Below are 21,145 nucleotides of genomic sequence, written 5' to 3'. Positions count from 1 at the left end.
TTGTTGATATCAGGGCGAGAAGTCTTCAGAGGCGCTGGGGGTAACGAATGAAGACCTGCCAGGTCATGTGAGGAAGTGCGCGCACGAATCATACATAAGGTTATAGAGTTTGGCGCCCTAAAATCTAATTTTGTTTTTTCTTTTCGTGAAGGATCGTCTGTGTAAGAGGTGTCGTTTCGTCGGGTGAATCGTTTGTTCACTTTTGGAGGAGTCTTGATTGTTGCTTCATTTGGCCGAGCGCTCGACACGCCTAGTCATGTGATAGGCCAGGTACAAGTCAGCACAAAAAGACTTTGGGGGCAAAGTGAAGGTTGCATATCATGTTATGCACGGATTCATTAAATTCACCACCATCGATTAAAATAAAGAGCGTTTCAGTAGCAAGGTAGATTTTGTGATTAGTCTATTTGGCACATACAGTATGTCTTTTCGTATCTTGAAAAAGCTATGGATGATGAGGCATACGTCGCCATTGATGCGCCTCCGTAATGTCCATGATGTCTTTATGCAAGCCTACCATGTCTTTCAACCCTTTGATCTCTGAACATCTGTGGCGTCGATGGCCCAACACCACAGCCTATCGGAGTATTGGTTAGGCAGGTTGGCAGGGCATAAAGAGCCTTGGTATTATGGCTACGAAGTCATTCCCATCCAAACTAGGAATTGTAAATTCAAGATTGAAATAGAAATTTTTATTTGATTGAGCGATTCGTAAACCATGAGCCAATCCCCCAATGTGAACGCATCTAAAAAGTTCCCAGAAGCAAATGCCCATCATTATGTCGCAAAAGTTACGACAATAGTTTCCATCGTTTTTTAATATAGAGTAAATCATTGATTGGTGTTTTGTTACCTCGCCAGGCTTGGATATCATAGTCCGAAATCGGTCGTGACTCTCATTGTAGGGGAGGCGATATTAGCTACAAGAATTAGCAAACCGCTTCTGTGTTTTGTCGCACCCAGACTAGCCTACAGGATGCAAGTTATTAAACTTACAACTTGTTAGGAGCAGCAGCATTGGTTGTTGGCCACTGGTAACCAGCTGCGTCGCTGAACTTGTAACCGTAAGAGGAGGTGAAGTCATCCAGAACAGCAGGGCCACGAGAACCTATTGATAATGTAAGTAAAACTCAGCAAGTCTCGTATTAAAACCATACCGTAAGGGTACTCCATGGGAATAATCTCCTTGTTGTCGTCAAGGTAGTGGAGGAGAGGGGTGAAGATGCGCCAGCTGGCGTCGAGCTCATCGTCACGGACAAAGTTGGACTGGTCACCCTTCAAGCAGTCAAGGACAAGCGACTCGTATGCCTCGGGGATTTTGAGGTCGGAGAATCGTCGTCGATAGGTGAGATCCAGCTCGGTAACAACAGTTTGCATGCTGAGACCAGGCAGCTTAGAGTTCATCTTGATATAGACACTCTCATTGGGCTGAATGCGCATAACAAGCTCGTTTCGGGGAATGTCCTTAAAGATACCCGATGTGACGTCCTTGAACTGGATTCGAATCTCGGTCTTCTGCTCATTGAGAGCCTTTCCGGCTTTCATGATGAAAGGTACGCCATCCCAGCGCTCGTTCTTGATGTAAGCAACGAGTGCACAGAAAGTGGGGCATCTCGAGTCCTTGGGAACGGTGTCGTCCTCACGGTAGGCTGGCTTACTTCCGTCAAGAGACTTGCCGTACTGACCAATGATGACGTTCTTGGGCTCAATGGCTGGGATGGCACGGAGAACGCGAACCTTCTCATCACGGATATCTTCGGCGTTGAAAGAGATGGGCCTCTCCATAGCCAAAAGAGTAAGGACCTGGAGGAGATGGTTCTGCATGACATCACGAACGATACCGAACTCGTCAAAGTAGCCACCCCGACCCTCGGTACCAAAGGGCTCCTTGAAGGTGATCTGGACGTTGTCGATGTGGTGTCGGTTCCACGTGGCGCCGAGGAAAGAGTTGCCAAATCTAAGAATCAGAATGTTCTTGACCATCTCCTTACCAAGGTAGTGGTCAATTCGGAACAGCTCCTGCTCGTTCCAATCAGGCTCGAGTGACTTTTGAAGCTCTCGGGAACTGGCAAGGTCCTTGCCGAAGGGCTTCTCGACCTGCGGGGATGGTTAGCCAACCTTTACCATGATGAGGGTGTTTTCACTTGTTTTCACTCACAATCACACGCGCGACACCGTTCTTGGGGTAGCAAATCTTCTTCAGGTGCTGTGAAACAATGGTGAAGACACTGGGAGGCAGCGCCATGTAGAAAAGACGGTGGTTCTCGGGGCGGCCTTGCTCAACCTCCTGGAGGTGCTGCTCCAAACCCTGGAAGGACTCGTCCTTGTCGTACTGGCCCGAGACGTAGGTGCAAAGCCCGGCGAACTCCTCGAGTTGCTGCTCAGTCTCCTTTGTGGGTGTCTTTATGTATGACTTGATGCGTCGAATGTATTCATCGTGGTCCATCTTGGTGCGGGCATATCCGACAATTTTGACATCCTTGGGCAGGAACTGATTTCGATACTGAGGGCATGTTAGTCGAGAGAAGAGAGCTCTGTCCAATGGACTAGTCACTTACAAGACCGAAAAGCGCAGGGTACTATCATGCAGCAAAATCGAACATGTTAGCTCAAGCACATCAGTATGTGAGGGGCAGTTGGGGGAGCTCCCCACCGTCTTCTTTTTCGCCAGATCACCAGAAGCGCCGAGCACGACGATTGTCGTGTTCTGCTTGAGCTCCATGCATCTAGAGGGAAAACTGTATCAGTAAAGAGGTTTTCTTTTCACTTGTGGTGTTCAGACATTGAGGCGTGAGGAGCCGCGATCGTATCGCAAAACACTCAGCGCGAGCATGATAGCTCGCAGCTAGAGCGCAAAGTCATGGTGGGGGTGTTTGGGAAGTTGATGGTTGAGGGGAGCACCTACGGATCCATTGTTGAGGTTCAAGTATGGGCTGGGGAACGAGATACAACACAGAAGGGAATGAGGATAAGCTGTACAAGGCAAATGGGAGAGTGGAGGAAGTATGAGAGAGATCTGGAAGATGGAAATGGAAACGGAAAAGGTGACGAGGTTTTGGGGCCTGGCCAGGAAGGTTTTATGACGACGGGAGCGTCCAATGCCCGCCGCAGACCTGAGCACAGCAGCTGGGGGAGCTAAGGTAACAATCCAAATCCATCCACCTCCATCGATGGGTGGGATCCCTGCGTGAGCGATGGGGCTATGATGCAGTCGGGTCCCTAAAATCCAGAAGTGAAAGTCCCTAAAAAAAAAGAGTGGGTGGATTGGTAGAAGAGAGTGTAGGTCCGTCCACTGAGTTACTTGTCATGGAGGTATTCACCTAACAAAGTCTTGACTGGATCCGGTGATCAAACCAGTCAAGACTTTGAATTGGTTATAGCTATGAATGTGTACTGTTATGCGATGTCCTTGCGAGGGCATCACTCAGACACCCAGGTAGATAAGCTGTATTCCTTCTCGCGTGGCATAGCACAGGTGTACCCAGCGGCGATTCTATCTCCGGACTTGTCACAAACTACTAATTCACTGCTATTTTGCCTAAATTTTGCCTGCCTACTTACACTTATGGAGTCCTTTTTAAACTGACACTGAATCCATCAATTCTTCTCGGCCGGGCCAATTGCTTCGGGCGCAAGCGGTCGAATCGTTTCCGTGCTTTCGGGGCCATGCTACGCAACTCAATGCCTGACTGGATCTGTCGCGGACTTGACGTATGGTGTTTCCACACACTTCAACCCAGCAACCTCTCTGGGTTTATTTGTCTCAGCAATACGTTACCAACATTCTTAACTATCAGCTCTTTCCTCCCCTCTCATGTCATTTTGTGATTCATGGCCAGGCCCGCATCGACACAATGGCAACCGTTGATAGGACACCCAGACTGGTCCATTACACAGTTATGTGCCGTGAGCATGACGAAGCATGTTGCTTCCCCAACTAAACAATCCGACTTCTTTGTCAGCTTCTCCGGCACCCCCGGGCATCGATCCTTCACCGAGTCCTGTCCGACCTGGCTTCGGCGGCGGTGGCGGTCCCTGGATTGCCAAACCAGCGAGCCGCCTAAGGTAGCCCAATGCAATTCTCCCTATTCTGCCGCTCCCCCAACAGGGAGGGACACACCAAGGCCCACTGAGCCTAGGTACAATCTGATTGTCAAGACATTGGGGTGTCGGTGTTGTTCCCGTCCTTCACACACGGAGCGTCGTCCGTTACACGATGCCACTGCCGATTCCGGAAAGTGTAATAAGCATTCTCCTCTTGCTAATCTTGATGTATATAGATCAGTAAGGCTCACTAATGAAAGATGGCGCTCAGATAGAGAACCTCCAGCTGAATCTCGTAATCTGGCGGCAAGCACGTAGACCAAAAATCCGGCCTCACGGCGCAACCGCGGTGTCTCAGGATCTTCTCCATAGTTGTTAGTGATGGAAGTCTGTGATATGCAGTGCTTCGACCTGCCAGACAACAACAGATCCACTCAAGACCCCTGGTTTCCAGATAGGTATGTCTCGACTGAGCAACTCCCAAGGTCTGCAAGCACCGAGAAACAATCTAGTCGATTAAACTCCGATCATCAGATCGCCGGCTAAGAATCCGAATCTGTTTTCTTGCACTCCTGCCCGTTAAGGGTCAATTATTGATGAATCGCTCAGTCGGTATTTATATAGACCGAAAATAATGTGGTTCAAGAGTGTAAGGTCGCAACAGGCACTCATTAGATAGCCGTTAGCATACCAATGATATTACATCCTCCTCTTCACCCAACATGAAGTAAAAAAGAACTCACATGTACAAAATGGTGAGCTCCATCAATATCTTCGATGAGCTCATCTTGACCTGCCTTGCTCGGACACCAAATTCCGAAGCACTTCGGTGCCAGGATTCACGAGCGCCTACTCGACCCCTCTCTCCCCGGTGTCGGCTTTAACTAAACCCCAAACCTTCACCAAGAAATCATTGGGGCGGAAAAGGTGAATGCAGGAAATGATTCCATGTAACTTCTAACCAAGAAGTCCGGTGAATTTAAGGTAGTCAGCTGTCCTGAGGGAATTTATGGCATGGTACTTTGAAATATATTCTGCCCAGCCACGAGAGCCAATGTTATTGAGCTTCTCGTGTCAACATGCCACTTGAGATCTGGAGAGAGCTTCAAATGGTGGTTGCCGTCCAAGCCTATCCAGGCTCAACCAGTATTGCCGCCAGGGACCTCTACGCTCATACGCAAGGACAATTTACAAGACAGTGATAACGGGGATAGTGGCACCACTCTTTCACCGGTTAAAGCATTGTAGAACGAGGTGTCTTCGAGACACAATTGATCCAGATTCCTGTTCGTAATCCAGGATCAGCCAGAATATTTTCTTCCTACCTAAGTTACTGGTTTAAACTACTTTACTACCTAAGGTATTTGTTAAAAGAATAGATCGAAATCGTGAATGCACTAGCCACAGCAGCCACCTCTTATCCGCCGCAAGTGGCCCAGCACGTGATTTCTAGGGTTGACCAGGAAAGTGCGATTGGCGCACCCTCCCCACTCCACAGATCAATCACCAAACACGCACCTCACCAACGCGAAGGTCTTTCGTTCAAACAATCAGCTATCTACTAACCGCAGGTTGTTTGAGAGGACGGAAGTCATACCACAGTCAAGATGCCTTCAGAAGCCGGCCACAGACGTGAGTTTAACCCGCCCGCCAGAGAAGCGACGAGCACACCGACTGGGCTCGGCTCGCAAATTTGGAAATCTGAATATCGATGAATTCGTTGCTAACTTTGCCTATAGTATACGTCAAGTGAGTAAACCCTCCTGCCAGCCAGTCTATCACCCATGCGATATGAGGAGGATGTACTTGCCCAGACAAGTGTGCACTCTTCAGATTTTCGATATCGATATTCCGCGAAGCCACGGCACGAACACAACGAGCGATAGGAATTTTGGACTGACGATATTGGTTTAGGGGACGTCACCTGAGCTACCAGCGCTCTCGTCACACCACCCGCCCTGCTACCAGCCTGATTAAGATTGAGGGTGTTGATGACACCAACGCCGCCAAGTATGTCAACATGAGAGGAATGTTCCCAGTCGGTCTGGATACTGACAGTCATGATAGCTTCTATCTCGGCAAGAAGGTTGCTTTCGTCTACCGGGGCCAGAAGGAGATCCGCGGCACCAAGATCCGCGTGATCTGGGGCAAGGTCACCCGACCACACGGTAATTACTCGACCCGGTGAACGACGACATGAACAACCATCTAACTTGTCTCTGCAGGAAACTCCGGCGTCGTCCGCGCCAAGTTCACCTCCCCCCTTCCCACCAAGTCTTTCGGTGCTTCCGTTCGTGTCATGTTGTACCCTTCGTCGATATAAAAAAAGGGCTTCGGGCTGGAGTTGGTAGTGAGGGCGGTTCTCATTTGGCTGCATTGGTCGAGGCAAGGATAAAACATATTGCCTTGCTTTGAGGCATTGAATTCAAAAAAAGACGTCAAATCCCAACCCCCGAAAAGGCTCTGCACACCTGAGCACCTTCGTCTTGATGATACAACTTCATTCCCCTTTCATGAAACGGTTGGCGGAACTCGATCTCGCCCAGGGCAGTCCACTGAGAGGGGCTTCAGCGATGGAATACTTTTTGGTGGTTGGGATTCGGGACCGGTGTTCGGCTACGGTCGTGAATAGGGTACAAGCGAATCATTGATGAATGCCAGGTCCAGGGCCTCTATTACGGCAGTACACAGCGTTCCTGAAAGCCGGATTGTGATTTGACTCGTGCGGGGAAGTTTTGAGCCATGGTCGGCCTCTTATGATGAATCGGAAACTGCTTTTGAAACAACACTTCACAACAATCTTTGACGGCTCAACTCGTTCCCCATCCCACGGCTACACAGACTCGGATGCCTGCGTCGGGTTGCCTCCATGTGTTCTATGTAATGTGATACGCTGCCATATTGTTCGTAATATGCCATAACTTTGTGATCGCATTCCACTTGCCTCCTGCTTCTACCCACCTAATAATGCTGGCCACATTGTGTACCTACTTCAATCAAAAGAGACCAATGATTCAGATACATCCGCCAGATGTGGCTCGGCCGATGTACTAAAGATAACCTCAAGGACACAACTCGTTATTGTCACGCAGCCTCGGGCATGCTCAAAGCAAGGATATCACTATCGACGGACAATCACAACAATGCTGGAAGATGTGAGAAGCGTTGGACATGCTATAGAGGGGAGTGAAAAGCGAATACAAAGCCGACATCCTCGGTCAACGATGTTCAGTTGAATGTTCTATGTTCAAGACTCGTACTCATACCACCCAGCAACATGTAGCCAGTCTCGCATGTAAACGAGAGCGGTTTGACCAGTCTTCTTGTAGAGTCTGCATGGGGAACTTATAGGCTCTAGGAGAACCAGACATAAGAAGACTGCACATTCACATCCCAACTCATTCTAAACTCTCCTTCCAGTATTGCGAAGCTGAACATGTGGTAATACCGTCGTCAGTAGGGTTTGAGGTTCTGGTGATGGAGGTATGAATGATATGTTCGGGAAGAGGAAAGGGGGTTTTCTATCGTCAGATCAACCCAAGTATCAATATCAAGGGTCTAGTGCAGCAGTTTCACCGCATAATACATATACCAAATGCAATAAATAGCTGTGATATCAAATATTGACCAGTCATTCGCCGCGGTAATATCCCGTCAGGGCACATCCAATTACCTTCCACTGAAAGATGCATTGGCGGCGGTCGGATCAATCTGTATAAGTTAAGCCCTACACTGTCCACATTATGAAGGTTCTCGGGAAACGAGTTGCCAGGGTGAAACCGTCACCGTTGAAACGGGATGGGCTGGACAGAGAGCACCCGTGATTAATGGAAAATATTCCGACTAGAAGATGTCATACAACTACCGCTACTGTTTCATCCACGGACGACGTATGTTTGCCGTTCCAAACTCGAGGAGGATGGTTGTCGTTAGGCCAGCCAACAAGATCAAAATCGTATACATGATAACTACAGCTTGAGCCACTTGGGCAAATTACCTGGATTTTGGAGACGAACCAAGCAAAGCAAGAACCAAACTTAGTATCACCAAGTAGCAAAGAGGATCGTTTGGCCTGTCTAGATAACGGCGCATTATGCATTGCGTTGGGGCCCAGCCGGAAAAGCCGGCCAACCATAGGTATTGTGTATGGCCAATACAGGTATTTTGAGTTCAAGGCATTGTGTTCAACGACAAATGTCTCGCAACGAAGAATCAAGGTTCAAATCCTGTCCCTCGTCGTTAGCAAGTGTGTTTCACTGGGCGGAGATGGGTGATAAACAAGGCAGACGAGAGTTGAACCGCGTCTAATATCAGCTCTATTATCATCTACTCCTGAGATCTATCCACGGCCTACAGTAAGACCGCTCTCATCCACAACCTATGATAAGCCGCCGCTCTATTTTAGCCTACACAAAAACTCAACATTGATCATCTCAACTTGTTTTTTTGTTTTAGCGCCTATTTTGCAGACCCTATATTGAAACTTGTCCCATTTGGTAGAAACACCAATTCCATGGATGGGCAATTCGACGAGAGCAAAATGCCATACCTACAAATGCAGCCCAGGCCCTCGCCTTCAGGCTTCCCTCAAAATCTATTGACCGGGGTATCATCCCCGGGGTGTTGGAGTGCGGCAAGCTGACTTACTGGTAGCAAATCTTTCAACCCGTGGAGGGTTGGTAGGGTGTCGTCTTCGTAGCCAAGCAACTAAACGAGCTTGGATCTTGTGCCTTATTCGCTGGGGCTTTGCATAAAGACTGGCAGCAAGTTTTTTCACAAAAATGGCGTTTGTGCAGCGTCCAAGCCGAGTTGGACAAAGGGCCGATCAGAAGGAAGCATCGAGATTCAAAATGGGAACCTTAGATGTGGCTGAGCCTGCACACGACATAATAAGTATCGGTACCGCACCATACCATATCGTGATGGATCTATGCGCCTGTTGAAGAGACAACACCAGAGATGGTGTGTGGGAGCCACTAACACGAGATAAAACAGGGGCGAGACAACCATCGACAACGTGAAGATGACCTGGAAATTGCTGAGAGGCCTATAACAGGCGGCGATTAGTTACGGAGTACTAGGGCTCCTTTCCATCTCAACTCAATCCAGCTCCCCAGCCTCCCCAGCCTTTCAAGAAAGAGCCTGTGCTATTTACTAACTAACTGACCACCTTTTCCTAGGTAGGTACCTAACTCTAGGTACTTAGTGCTCCCCTTTGTTGTGCTACATTGCACTTGGCTCGCACCACAGGCTACAGCTCAACTCAGTTCAGCTCACACAACATGGGACAAAAATGCATCTGATCAGGCATTCATGCACAAACACGGAGCCTCAGAAGTCAAGACGTGGCATGGCATCAATAGCGCCATCCAGATGCCCATGATGATTCTTGGCTTTAGTCGGTCGAGACCAACTTCCTGCAAATATAATAAACTACTAACGTTAGAATGTATATTACTCGGTACTCTGTACAGAGTGGGATACCTGACGGGATGGTACCGTCCAGTGTCTATTGGAGGAGCCATTGAGTTTAATGGCTTAGCCTCTGGCTTACGACGATTACAGTGAAACCCATAAAAGTCAACATCATCAGCTACACAGGGTGGTAAATGAATTATTAGCCTTGAATGAGAATTCAAGGACCGAACTTTGGTGTAAGCGGTTGCAACTCTGCAGCTATTATTCTCCCCCATTGGGCCACAAAGCTCCTGTATCCTCGTAAATGGTAAGCAACAGATGCAGATGCAGATGTACTGTACATATGTAGAGAGCCCGTATGCATGTCGTGGCCGTCACTGCAGTAGCCGGGGAGGAAGGGGAAACGACGCGTCATGACCTGTTGATGTGGTGTGTCTCGATACTCTCCGGGTATGGCCTAGGGAAGGCCTCTCTACCTAAGGTAGGCTCTCTTCTTCAGAGGTGCTGTTCGAGATCTGATACAAACATTTTCCGCAGTCGCAGAGGCTCCATGCTGTAATGTTGATGTTGTACGCGTATGCAATCGCCTCCAACTGGCCCTAGTCTGTGTATCAATTGTTCATCTATACCAATACCGGTGTGGTGTTGAGCACCAAGTCGTTCCTTTGGTTGGTTTTCATAATGGAGTCGGCGAATACGGAGGAAGCGACGAAGCCGATTCCTACCAACTTAGACACGAACATCCCATCCCGACCGATGGGAAGGTGCCCTACTATCAGACCTTAATAGAAGCATATCACCTCACTTAAAAACCTCTTGGCCTCTACGTAGTTTCCCCTCATTCTTCCTAAAAAAGCTTCCTCACCTTTCACCAAGAAAAGATCTCGCTTCCTCACTCTCGCTTCCTTTGCCTGCTCTTTGTTTGTCTTTCGTTTACTGGTTTTGCGCTGAAGCTATCATCGGTTCGAGCCCATCAGCAGGGGCAGATCGCTATTCGATAACCTATCAAGAACCCACCTACCTAGACATCTCACTTTGCGCATTCACGAGTAATTGATCAACGAGCAGGATCCCACTAGCAAATCAACGCTTCCTCCTACGACTTTGACACACATTGGCCATTCCCAGGTTTCCAGCACACGGCATCTGGCTTCGCGGTATTAGCTCGATCTCAAGTCGAATCCCCAGGCTGACTTGAACGACAATCTTCACTGCTCCCGGCCTCTGAGAAATTTCCAACTCCGTTCCGTCACCTTTTTAGTGACTCGACAACACGCGAGGCCCACTATCGACTGGACCCCTGTCCATCAAAAACGAGCACTATTAAGAGTCTCAGCAACAAGCCACTCCGGACGATTCTTCCGATCAGTTTCAACGTGGCATGGCTCAATTCCCCTGAACTTCACGCCAGCCGACACTAGAAATTTCTAATTAATAGTGACGTCAAGAAAGCAAAGGGAAAAAATCAACCAAACGAGTGATCACCCAGGCCCAACGCAAGCACTTACGAAGCACTGGACTTGTTCGAAGATCCATTCTCCGACGGATACCCCAACAAAGTGATAAATAAAGATCAATCAAATACGAAAGGGGATAAGCTCGATACTCAGGTACTGCCAAAGAAACAACACAAAAAAGCGGCAGTCACTTTACGAGGATCAGCCCCCAGCACGCCGATCCCACATCATTATCACGCAGCCGCAGGCATTAGCATCAAAACGCACCCGGCGCCGCTCTAGCTCGCATTTGAACACGGCCTGATAAAGAAAACAGCGATTCGCTTTTCCACATCCCGGTCAAATTTATTGGACTGTTTCACGGCCAGCCAAGGGCAAGAACTCAGTGCCTTTCTACAGATATACATTGCATTGTTCTCTTGCGCTGTAGTCCGGTTGTTCAGAATTAAAGTACCAGTCCGGGCCAAGACCACAGCGCCAACGAATAATCACATCGTCCCGCGTACGGAGTCAGAGATACCCGCAGCCACCGGCGACACATCACACCTCACTTTGGTGTGCAGAGTACGGTATCATCGCCTTGTCTCCTTAGCCACTCGTTCTATAAATCCTGTCGTACCTGGCTCTTCTTTTGCAGTGCAGGCGCCCGCCCACGAGCCATCCCCACCCCTTCCCTAAACATATCTACACAGATCTTTTCTGATACGATACGTACACCCAAACTCCGACGCAACCGGGCCACACTATTGCTTGAAAGCCCAGCCTCTCATCACAGCCTTCTACGCCAGCAGCTCTTAATAAATCTCCACCCCCAATATATTCATCCCAGGATCCACGATAATTCCTGCTCTTCCTTGCTAGTAGCCGTTTGGTCTGGTTTCGGTCTTTTCTCCCCGACCGCGTTGCTCCTTGCAATCTCCAGTTTCTTATCCACAATCCCCATCGCATCGGTCGATTGCCTGCAACTCTCCACCCGCCTTATCACGCTGAGACTCTAATCGCCAAGCCAGGGCCTTTCTGAGATCCATTGCGGCCAAGCACCACATCAAATAAAACAGTCCTCCCCCCAAGCGCCGCGGCCATGGCTACCTCCACTGAACAATACCGCCAATATCCTCCGCCGCCGTCGAATTATCCGGCGCAGGGTCATCAACAGCAGCAATATCAAGAGACTGCCCCTGTCTCGCCGCGCAAAGGTTCGCAGAATCCGCCAGCCCACAACCGAACCTTCAGCTTTCATTCTCAAAAGTCGCATAAGAGCTCTGGTAGCAAGGACTTACAAGAGACCCACGCCGAGAAGGAAGCGAAGCGTTTACATAGCAAAGCGGATCCCACGTTAGCCATAAGCGAAGCAGAGCCATGTATGTTAGGACATCTCCTGAGTCTGCAACAGGAAGTTGAGGTCGCCCACTAACACTACAGTAGCTGCCATCGCTGCCATGATGACCGAGTCGAGTTTTGCCCCTTTGCGGTCCATGCAACACAAGGATGCCTTCGGAAACTCTATCGGTGGGTAGATTCGCTAGCATGAACAACATGACACCACTGACAACTCATATAGCGGATCCCGACAAGTCGAACCCGACTCGAAACAGGTGGGAGCGCCCATTAGACACGATCCGTAGTTTCGAGGCCGCAATCGATGGTGGTTACTCACGCAAGTCTCTCTACCGAGCGGGTAAGTAAGATGTCTTGCATCAGATTCAGTCAACTTATTAACACCGCACAGAAACGGACTCACAAGCCAACTGGAACAGGCGGAATAGTTCCTATAATAGTCAGCCTCGCTTCCCTCGCGACAACTACTACAACAATCGCCCCGTTTCCTTTAGACCCGAGAATCAATTTGAAAATGGGTCTACCCGAAGCAACTACTTCGATGGGCAAGCTTACAGCAATGGCTTTGGCACTGGTCCATCTCGGCAACGTATGTCTAGAATGCAGTCTGAGCCACAGCACCAGAACGGCCACGATCAGAATATCTATCCTCTTCCCCACAAGGATCGATCATACGAGACGGTGACTTCTGCTGCGGGTAGTGGCAATTCGGATCACGCAGGCTATCAGACAGACCCTACGAGCAGCGACAACAGCTCAATCGATCGGACGATGCCGGCTAAGCGCCGCGAGCCATTGAATGAGTATGCGTCCGGCTCATATCAGCCTCAGCAGCCATACCAGTCACGCCCTTGGCCAGCATCTGGTTCTGGTGTGAACAATGAGGGACAACCACAACCACCACCACCTTCGCATTCGCATTTGCAACCTCCTACGACACAGGCTCAGGCCTCGATTCCACCGCAGAAACAGAAGAATACCCTTTTAAGGAGGACATCAACTCACCAGTCAACACACCAACCTCAGCAAGCAGCTGGCGGGGACAAGCGCAAGAGTTGGTTTTCTCGTAGGTTCAGCAAAAACTCTTGAAGAGCCAACGGTTCAGTAATGACTATCCACGTTTGAAACGCACACGGAACAAACCTTATCACGCAACTACTTTCATTTGTCGATACCCGTTTTCTTTGATATTCAACGTCGAATGGCACGATCGAACGGTACTTTAAGCGCCTGTACTATTCGACAGATTTCGCGATGGACCCCTGGAGTATGCTGCCGTGCCTCATGATTCGTCCCTCTTCTAGGGGGAGGTGCAGATACTGTTTAACTTGGGTCAAATTGGTTTACAGTTGTGACGATACGGTTTATTTTTCCCAATGGAATAAGGCGAAGCACTTGAGTTTTGTTTCGGAATGGTACATTAGCAAACGAAACTGTACTGGGCGTTGGCAGGTCAGGCCTTGTGAAGCCAGCCCCTTCGAGGGTCTCCCCGAGGAGCAGGGCAGAGGATGGATCTACCACCACGATCATCATTAATTATACTCACTCTTGAGACGTACATAGCATATACACGTGGCTGTAGAGGTCATCCAGAGATGATGGTCCGCCCAAGCTAGCGAGGCATGGTCATGAAGATGACGTGAGAAAATAATTGAGACGATTGCCTCCTGAGACTCTTATCTTGCCGGATACAAATTTATGAAAGAGTGAATCAACTCTATGTATAACGCTGCGTCTACTTGTCCTTCTTGCTCTCTGGCTTTTGTTTGTCCGACTGATCCTCTTTCATAGCTACAATAATGTATCCCACAAGGACGACGTTGGCCAAGACAGCAGCTAAGCCACCAGCAAGAGAAGAGTTTCCTGTTTGTGATTAGTCTTGATTATGACACGTCAGGGTGAAAAGATATACCACGAAAGACGGTATTAACAGTAAGAAAATAGGAGCCAATGGGGACCACAATCATGGCAAAAGTGAATGCTAGAAGCTTGTAGATGACTTGGCTGTCAAAATCGTCAGTTTAGATAGATGTGATCGATGTAGTGTAATGCATAAGATGAGATAGGTGGCAATAATGGCGGTTTGAATAAGGTAAATGGATAGAAAACTTACCTGGGAACGGCAGGAGCAGTACTAGAATGCTCATCAACGGGATCGTCCTTATCGAGGAAGGTCTTTTCAGTAGCAACGATGCGTCGAGTGGCCATTTTGAAAGTGTACGAGAGGAGTGTTAGGCTCGGTATCGTCTTAAGTGCTGTAGTCGAGTTGAGGATATGTACTACTCAATTGAGCTGTGAAGGTTAGAGGAGGTAGGTCCCCACTTGCACGTGCGGTGAGTTTGAGGATTACCAGTAAGAAGCACTACTAAAGCATGAGATGATCAACGCGCGCCACCAGATAGAAAATGTGGGATTCTTTGTTCTCACCATAAGTTGAGATCCATAAAGAAAATCGTTGTTCGTCTAATTACCAATTCAACAAGGCCATTTTTGTTTTCCTTCCCTGATTGATTCAATTGACTCCTTCCAACCTTTTCTCTTTCACTGTATGTATCTGACACTGACGCGAAGTTGAATATTCACGTGACTTCGTGATGCAATTGATGCGGGTCGCGTTAAAGATTTGAGTGCACTTCAAAAAATCTCCACCTTCACTCGCTCACTTCACGCCCCTCCGGGATTTGGATTGGGATCCTCCTGGTACTCGCAAGCACCATCATCTCTCACTCTCCGACTTTGAACACGCCGTTTCTTGGTTTTTTTTTTTCCTCCCCTTTTTCTACTAAGCATTCTCCTTAATGACACCGGTCTGCCACTTTCATCCAGTGCTCTGTTTTCTGTTGGCCGAACGATAAGAAGGGCAGAGAAGAACAGACCAAACGCTCAATCCGTTCATTTGCAGTGGCAGCCCCCGCCCTAGACGATCCAACGTACTTCTAGCCTCGATTTTTACTCCTATTGTTTCGTTCGCCCATAATAATCCACCTACTATTATAATGGCACGAAGCTCTTCCCCTTTGCCAATCCGGCATTCAAACGCTCTACCTCGCACCCCATCGCTCGCTCGCAATACAATAACCATTGACGATGCCGATGAAATAACGGACACAATTCCCTGCTCTCCGTCCGCCTTTTTTCGTGACCGAGATACTTCAACACAACCAACACAAGTCCTTCAGAAACCTGGACTTGCACCAATGCGAAGCTCCTCTCCTGCAAGCAGCATTGTGGAAGTTCCTGCATCATCGCCCTTCCAACAACCTAAAAAGCCTACACCTCTGGGTAACACTCTTGGTAGCAGAGTTGCCCCTCTCGGTACCTTTTTTCGTCCTCCACAACGGCCTCCTCCTGCAATGACCAACAAGCGACCGGCTGTTGAGCCTATCAATCTCATCTCGGACGATGAGGACGACCTCACACCTCCCCGTGGCGATATTCGACCGACAACGTTTAAGGCACAGATCTCGGCATTCGCGTACAATCCTGAACCAGAGAGCTCGGAAAAGACCATCAAGACTAAACTCCGACAGATCTATGATGTTTTTGGAGAAGGAGTGCCTTCGCACAAGGCCAAGGAGGCATTGAGTGCATGCAAAAACGATCTCACAGAAGCCATAGACTATCTCGAACTACAAATGCGTCAGTCCAAACAGCCGGCGTCCAACCCTAAACCTGGCAGACGTCTGATTAGCAAGGCGGCTCTCCAATCATCAGCAGCGGCGAGCCGGGCCAGCTCCCGCTCACGCACAGCATCCATCAGCCCTGTAAAGAAACCCCGACGGCGACTAGTACAAGGTCTCCGAAAGACCTCGATCCCTTCGTCTCCGGCATTCCCATCATCTCCCCCCGCCCATGCCTCAAGCGACGATCCGCTAATTATTGACCTTGTTGATGATGGGCAGGAGGATATGTATCAGGCGGAGGCATCGCCAGAGCCCTCAAACGATGAGGATGATCGGGTACTGACTTGTCTCAACACAAGCACTGTTCAAGAACTAGCTGCCATGACAGGCATGAAGGAAGAGCAACTTGCTTGCATGATCGAGAAGCGACCTTTTGATGACATATCCAAGGCTAGGCGTGTCACCGTCGGTAAAAAGCCTGGCGCCCGAAAGGCTTCCAAAGTCAGCATTGGAGAGAATGTTGTGGAGGCTGTCGGCGTCTTTATTGATGCAGTTGCCGCAATCGACAGTGTTGTCGGCAAGTGTGACCGTGACGCAAAAGCTATCAGACAGCAGCTCGATACCTGGGATATCGATACATTCGGGCATAGTAAGCGAGAGCGAAGCCAAAACTCAGACGATCTGCCTCCAACCCCTACAAGCATCAGCGCGCCCAGATACGTGCGCCCGCCTATTGCCCAACAGCCCAGGTACATGGATGGGCATTGCCAGATGAAACCTTTCCAGCTTGTAGGCCTGAATTGGATGTCCCTCCTCTACAAGTTTAACATAGGCTGTATCCTTGCCGATGAGATGGGGCTGGGCAAGACTTGTCAAGTCATTTCACTCATTTGCCACCTTGTTCAGGATTATGAGGAGAGCAAAGAAGGAAAAGGAACCCGGCCTTGGCCCAATCTCATTGTCGTTCCCCCAAGTACCTACAACAACTGGCTAGGAGAATTTGAGAAATTTGCTCCAAACCTCTCGGTGATCGGATACCGAGGCTCTCAGGCAGAGCGAGCTGAGATCGCATATGAGATCGAACATGATCCTGAAGCCTTCCACGTCGTGCTTGCAACATACTCTCAGATCAACAACGACGCGGATATTGAGGCTATGCAGTCCATTGGAATGCACACTGCCATTTTTGACGAAGGCCACAAGATGAAAAACCCTGAGACTAAGATATACAAAGATCTTTGCCGTATTCATGCATCATGGAAAATGCTCCTCACAGGTATGTTACCTCTGGTCTTCTCAGTGGGCGCTTTTGCTAATGTTGTATAGGAACTCCTGTTCAAAACAATTTGTTGGAGATGACCTCACTCCTCAATTTCATAAACCCCAATATCTTCAAAGGCTGCATGCAACACATTCAGTACATTTTTAGCCAAAAGGTCACTATCAGAGACGTTTCAAACGGTGCTTTTCTGTACAGTGAGCGTGTTAAGCGAGCCAGAACTATCTTGGAGCCGTTCATCCTTCAGCGTCGAAAAGATCAAGTTTTGTCAGATATGCCTTCCAAGATCTGCAATGTCGTCCGCTGCGACATGGACGAGAACCAGAAGCAAGTGTATGCCGAGTATGAGGAGATGTTCAAGCTTGAGCCGTCCAAGCGCGTCACAAAAGTCCGTGGCCGTGGAAATGACCAGAACAATTGCTGGATGCAGCTTCGCAAGGCAGCACTCCACCCGCTCCTTTTCAGGCGCCATTTTGATGACAAGAAGGTTGAGAAGATGGCTCGAATCCTGATGGATAGCGTTTCTCAGGACGAACTCCGTCAACCCGACATAAAGCATCTAATCCAAGAACTCAAGGACTCTTCAGATTTTGGACTTCACCTCTGGTGTCGTGACTACCCAGGCCTCCTCGGAAAGTTCGACATCCCTCCAGAGACTGAGATGGACAGCGGAAAGGTGAAGAAACTTCTCGAGCTCGTCAATCTGTATCAGGAGAACGGTGACCGAGTCCTTGTGTTCAGCAAGTTTTCTCGCGTCATTGAGCTGCTGCAGGAAGTGCTCGATCAGCAGAATATCCGGCATCAAGTCTTGATGGGGAGCACTCATGTTGTAGAGAGACAGACGCTGATTGATGAGTTCAATGATGACCCGGATATTCCAGTGTTCCTGCTCACAACCGGAGCAGGTGGCACAGGTATCAACCTCACGGCTGCAAACAAAGTCATCATCTTTGACCAGTCGGACAACCCTCAAGATGACATCCAGGCCGAGAACAGAGCCCATCGCCTTGGTCAGAAGCGCGAAGTCGAAATCATTCGACTTATCGCTTCCAATACTATCGAGGAGCTTATCTATAAAGCTTGCCAGAAGAAAATCGAACTGGCAAATAAGGTCACTGGTGCTGTGACTGATGAAGATCCCGGTGTGACAGAGCAGACACTCGAGACAGAGGTCCGCAAGATGCTCATGGAGGAACAAATGACGCCTCCTTAGGAAGGGGGAATGTTCTCATGAGCAATTGTCCAAGAGCCCGCACCTTTTCCTACACATTCATATATTGTGTCACATTTTTCTCCACGATCTACCTCTACTGTTAGAACTTGATTTTCTGCGCTGCATAGCAGAGCGGCTTGTGTATCAACCTCGTTGGCTTTTGCATCGCATTATACGGTTTGCTTGAACGGCTCATGCCCTGTCTTCCTCCCAGCATCGGAACCCCATAATGATAGCGGTTTCGTGTCTCGAGGCACAGTTGTTCTCTTTTTTTTTCATTTTCTTTTTTTTTCAGCGCTATAGAGGGTTTGTACGGATTACTTATAATACTATTACGAACTACATGGCATGGCAGGAAGCAAGGGGTGTACAAGACGAATTGCTACGGATTCTAGAAGCTCATGGTATTGCTGAGGTATTACCATGATTACGCATAAGACCATAGATAAATCACCAGAGTATCACGGATGCTCCAGAAGATTAGATGAAATTCATATCACATGAAACTGCACTACCATTGCATTAGGTCGACTGATTAATCTGGTTTCATTAAACAGACACTCACAAAAAGGGGAATACCTAATCTCAATTCCGCATCAACAATAAACAACCTGTGGTGTTACCCAGCAACAGTTGTAACCCCCCGTCCCGGCCCGTCGCCGCCCGTCCCATCCCCGGGCCCAGGCGCACGCTAAAGGTGAGAGATCGAATAATGGAAGAAGGAAAGAAGGCGAGAATGAACAGACCCTGAAGTCACCTACCTAATGTGCATTAAAATCCGCACACTCAACATCGTGATACGTCCAAGTCCAGCTTACCTAGGTACCTAGGTAACTTCTATACAGAAACTCGACCACCTAGTACCTAAACCACTAACCTTAGGTAGTAGGTAAGTTACAAATAAATGATGGTTTTCGTTTGTTTTTGTTTTTCCAACTTGTGGAAATTCTCCCACATCGCCACCATTTTTCAAGTGACCGAATCTGCTGATTACTCCTAGGTAGTGTGTGCATATGTGTCCCAACAAGCCACCAACCTGTCTGACTCGGCAATGAAGTCCAAGCTCGGATTTCAAACTCTGACTTCGTGGTGTGAAACGCACAAACGGACTTCTAGGATGATGAAAATCGGGACAAGTACCAAATCTCATGTATATTGCTGCCCGGTTCGATGGTCTGTTCGTGATTTCCGAAGAGACCGTGCGCCTGGTCCATGAGGAATGCGGGATGGGCGATAGGCGATAGGCGATAGGCGACGCACGATGTACCATGGAGGGATAGACATGCGGGAGAAGAGAAGAATGAGCTGAAGAGATATTTTTGATCTACTGGCCCAGCTTGCTCATTCCCCAGTACCTGAATATCCGCCTCGTATAATTCATTAGACCTGTATAAAAAAATTGTTTTATTTTTGATGGGATTTCTTGATAAGCCAGCCACAATAATAGTATTGGAACAATATGTGGAGGTTAGCGCACGCAATATTGAACCCTGATGGAGACCGTGATGGTGTGTCCTAGAACCCTGTGTTCAAACTCACTGCGACCTAGAGTAGCGAGGATGCACAAGAGACAGGATACCAGTAGGCAAGACTAAGTGAAATGTGGAACTTTTGACGTTCCGTTGTAGATTCTTGATATCTTCTATGGTACCAAATTCCGATTCTTGACCCAAAAAAAAACAAAAAAGCAAATGTGAAACTGAATAGACGCACGCATTCACGCGTGAGGATATCATTACAAAACGTGGAAGAAAAATATCTAACTCCAAGGGCAGCCCATTGCCCATGTTATGTCCTGTAGACCTCTTTTCTTTGTGCTCGCTACCGATGATGCTCGGCCGAGACTTGCGCTAAAGATCAAATGTATAAAATCATGTACAAGAAAATAATCTGGTAGATCCAATTGGAGTTGCTTAGTGTCCTGGTCGTGACTTGAGACCGATGTCACCATTGAGCAACAGCGTCTTCCAGCGACGGTCGACAGCATGACGATCGCGGCCGAGATTTCGGGCGCAGTCTTGCCATTCTGCCTTTGACAATCTAAGCTTCTCTAGCACGATTTCAATGAGGATACGATCGTCCTCGGCGCTCCAGTCCTCTTCATCAGAGGAGTCTTCCTCGCCGAGAAGATGTCCGCCTTGTCGAAGATGCATGTTGTGGAAGTCGGAACGGTCGAGGCCGAGAGGCAGCTGCTCAGGGGCAATGCGCATACGCTTTGGCGTTGAGGGCGCGACTTGCTTGGTTGAGCGGCGCGACGGTGACTCGCTGCCAGACTCGCTCGCTGATGAATAGCGTTCCGCCTCCTCGTCGGCAGCACGGCGCCTCTTGTTAAGAGAACGCGGTGCCGCACGCTTGGTTACCTTCTTAGGACCAACTGGCTCGCGGCGTTGTGGGCGTGGACGGAGGCGCAACTTCAGGGGAGGTGCTGCATGGGCGAGCGGTGGAGTTGGTAATTGAGCGAGCGAAGGAGTCGGGCGAGGATTGGTGATAATAGGCGCAGGTGTTGATAGTAGTGATTGGAGCGAGCGACAGGTGGTCATGATGTTGGCGAAAGATGCGTGCGACGAGAAAGCCGGAGGGCTGGCAGGAGGCGAGAAAAGAGAAGGTTGCAGCCGAGAGTGGGCTGAGTGCGACGCATCGCAAGGCAGCGCGGACGGAAGAAGCATGGTAACGAGATTCTGTTATTTGGGGTTGAATAATAAAGATACGAAATGTGATCGCAGCGACTATTGATGTTGTTTGGTGCACAGGGCGAAAGGCGAAGCGGTGGTTG

The 21,145-nt window shown here is 48.9% G+C and overlaps 6 protein-coding genes across 6 annotated transcripts; 3 read left to right on the top strand and 3 right to left on the bottom strand.

The window, feature by feature from the left end:
- Positions 1-916: 916 nt before the first annotated feature.
- On the bottom strand, positions 917-2,913 carry FPRO_00664 (putative ZWF1-glucose-6-phosphate dehydrogenase; the record flags this gene model as incomplete). The annotated part of the gene is made up of 7 exons (XM_031223914.1): positions 917-920; positions 997-1,108; positions 1,158-2,097; positions 2,159-2,503; positions 2,559-2,579; positions 2,654-2,726; positions 2,906-2,913. 7 exons carry the CDS (start codon positions 2,911-2,913, stop codon positions 917-919), a joined length of 1,503 nt encoding a protein of 500 aa, XP_031075807.1.
- A 2,738-nt stretch (positions 2,914-5,651) lies between these two features.
- On the top strand, positions 5,652-6,367 carry FPRO_00665 (putative RPL33B-ribosomal protein L35a.e.c15; the record flags this gene model as incomplete). The annotated part of the gene is made up of 5 exons (XM_031223903.1): positions 5,652-5,676; positions 5,784-5,793; positions 5,959-6,054; positions 6,112-6,212; positions 6,270-6,367. The coding sequence occupies 5 exons, from the start codon at positions 5,652-5,654 to the stop codon at positions 6,365-6,367; spliced, it is 330 nt and encodes a 109-aa protein (XP_031075806.1).
- Positions 6,368-12,000: 5,633 nt separating this feature from the next.
- On the top strand, positions 12,001-13,346 carry FPRO_00666 (uncharacterized protein; the record flags this gene model as incomplete). Its single annotated transcript, XM_031223891.1, has 4 exons — positions 12,001-12,280; positions 12,345-12,428; positions 12,481-12,597; positions 12,649-13,346. 4 exons carry the CDS (start codon positions 12,001-12,003, stop codon positions 13,344-13,346), a joined length of 1,179 nt encoding a protein of 392 aa, XP_031075805.1.
- Positions 13,347-13,992: 646 nt separating this feature from the next.
- Positions 13,993-14,465, bottom strand: FPRO_00667 (putative Vacuolar ATPase assembly integral membrane protein VMA21; the record flags this gene model as incomplete). The annotated part of the gene is made up of 3 exons (XM_031223880.1): positions 13,993-14,120; positions 14,170-14,261; positions 14,371-14,465. 3 exons carry the CDS (start codon positions 14,463-14,465, stop codon positions 13,993-13,995), a joined length of 315 nt encoding a protein of 104 aa, XP_031075804.1.
- A 788-nt stretch (positions 14,466-15,253) lies between these two features.
- On the top strand, positions 15,254-18,372 carry FPRO_00668 (uncharacterized protein; the record flags this gene model as incomplete). The annotated part of the gene is made up of 2 exons (XM_031223869.1): positions 15,254-17,156; positions 17,207-18,372. 2 exons carry the CDS (start codon positions 15,254-15,256, stop codon positions 18,370-18,372), a joined length of 3,069 nt encoding a protein of 1,022 aa, XP_031075803.1.
- A 1,913-nt stretch (positions 18,373-20,285) lies between these two features.
- Positions 20,286-21,038, bottom strand: FPRO_00669 (uncharacterized protein; the record flags this gene model as incomplete). Its single annotated transcript, XM_031223858.1, has 1 exon — positions 20,286-21,038. One exon carries the CDS (start codon positions 21,036-21,038, stop codon positions 20,286-20,288), a length of 753 nt encoding a protein of 250 aa, XP_031075802.1.
- Positions 21,039-21,145: the final 107 nt, after the last annotated feature.

Source organism: Fusarium proliferatum (genome assembly GCF_900067095.1).
Source record: "Fusarium proliferatum ET1 genome assembly, contig: FPRO_scaffold001, whole genome shotgun sequence".
NCBI lineage: Eukaryota > Fungi > Ascomycota > Sordariomycetes > Hypocreales > Nectriaceae > Fusarium > Fusarium proliferatum.
This window is presented reverse-complemented; position numbering and strand designations above follow the sequence as displayed.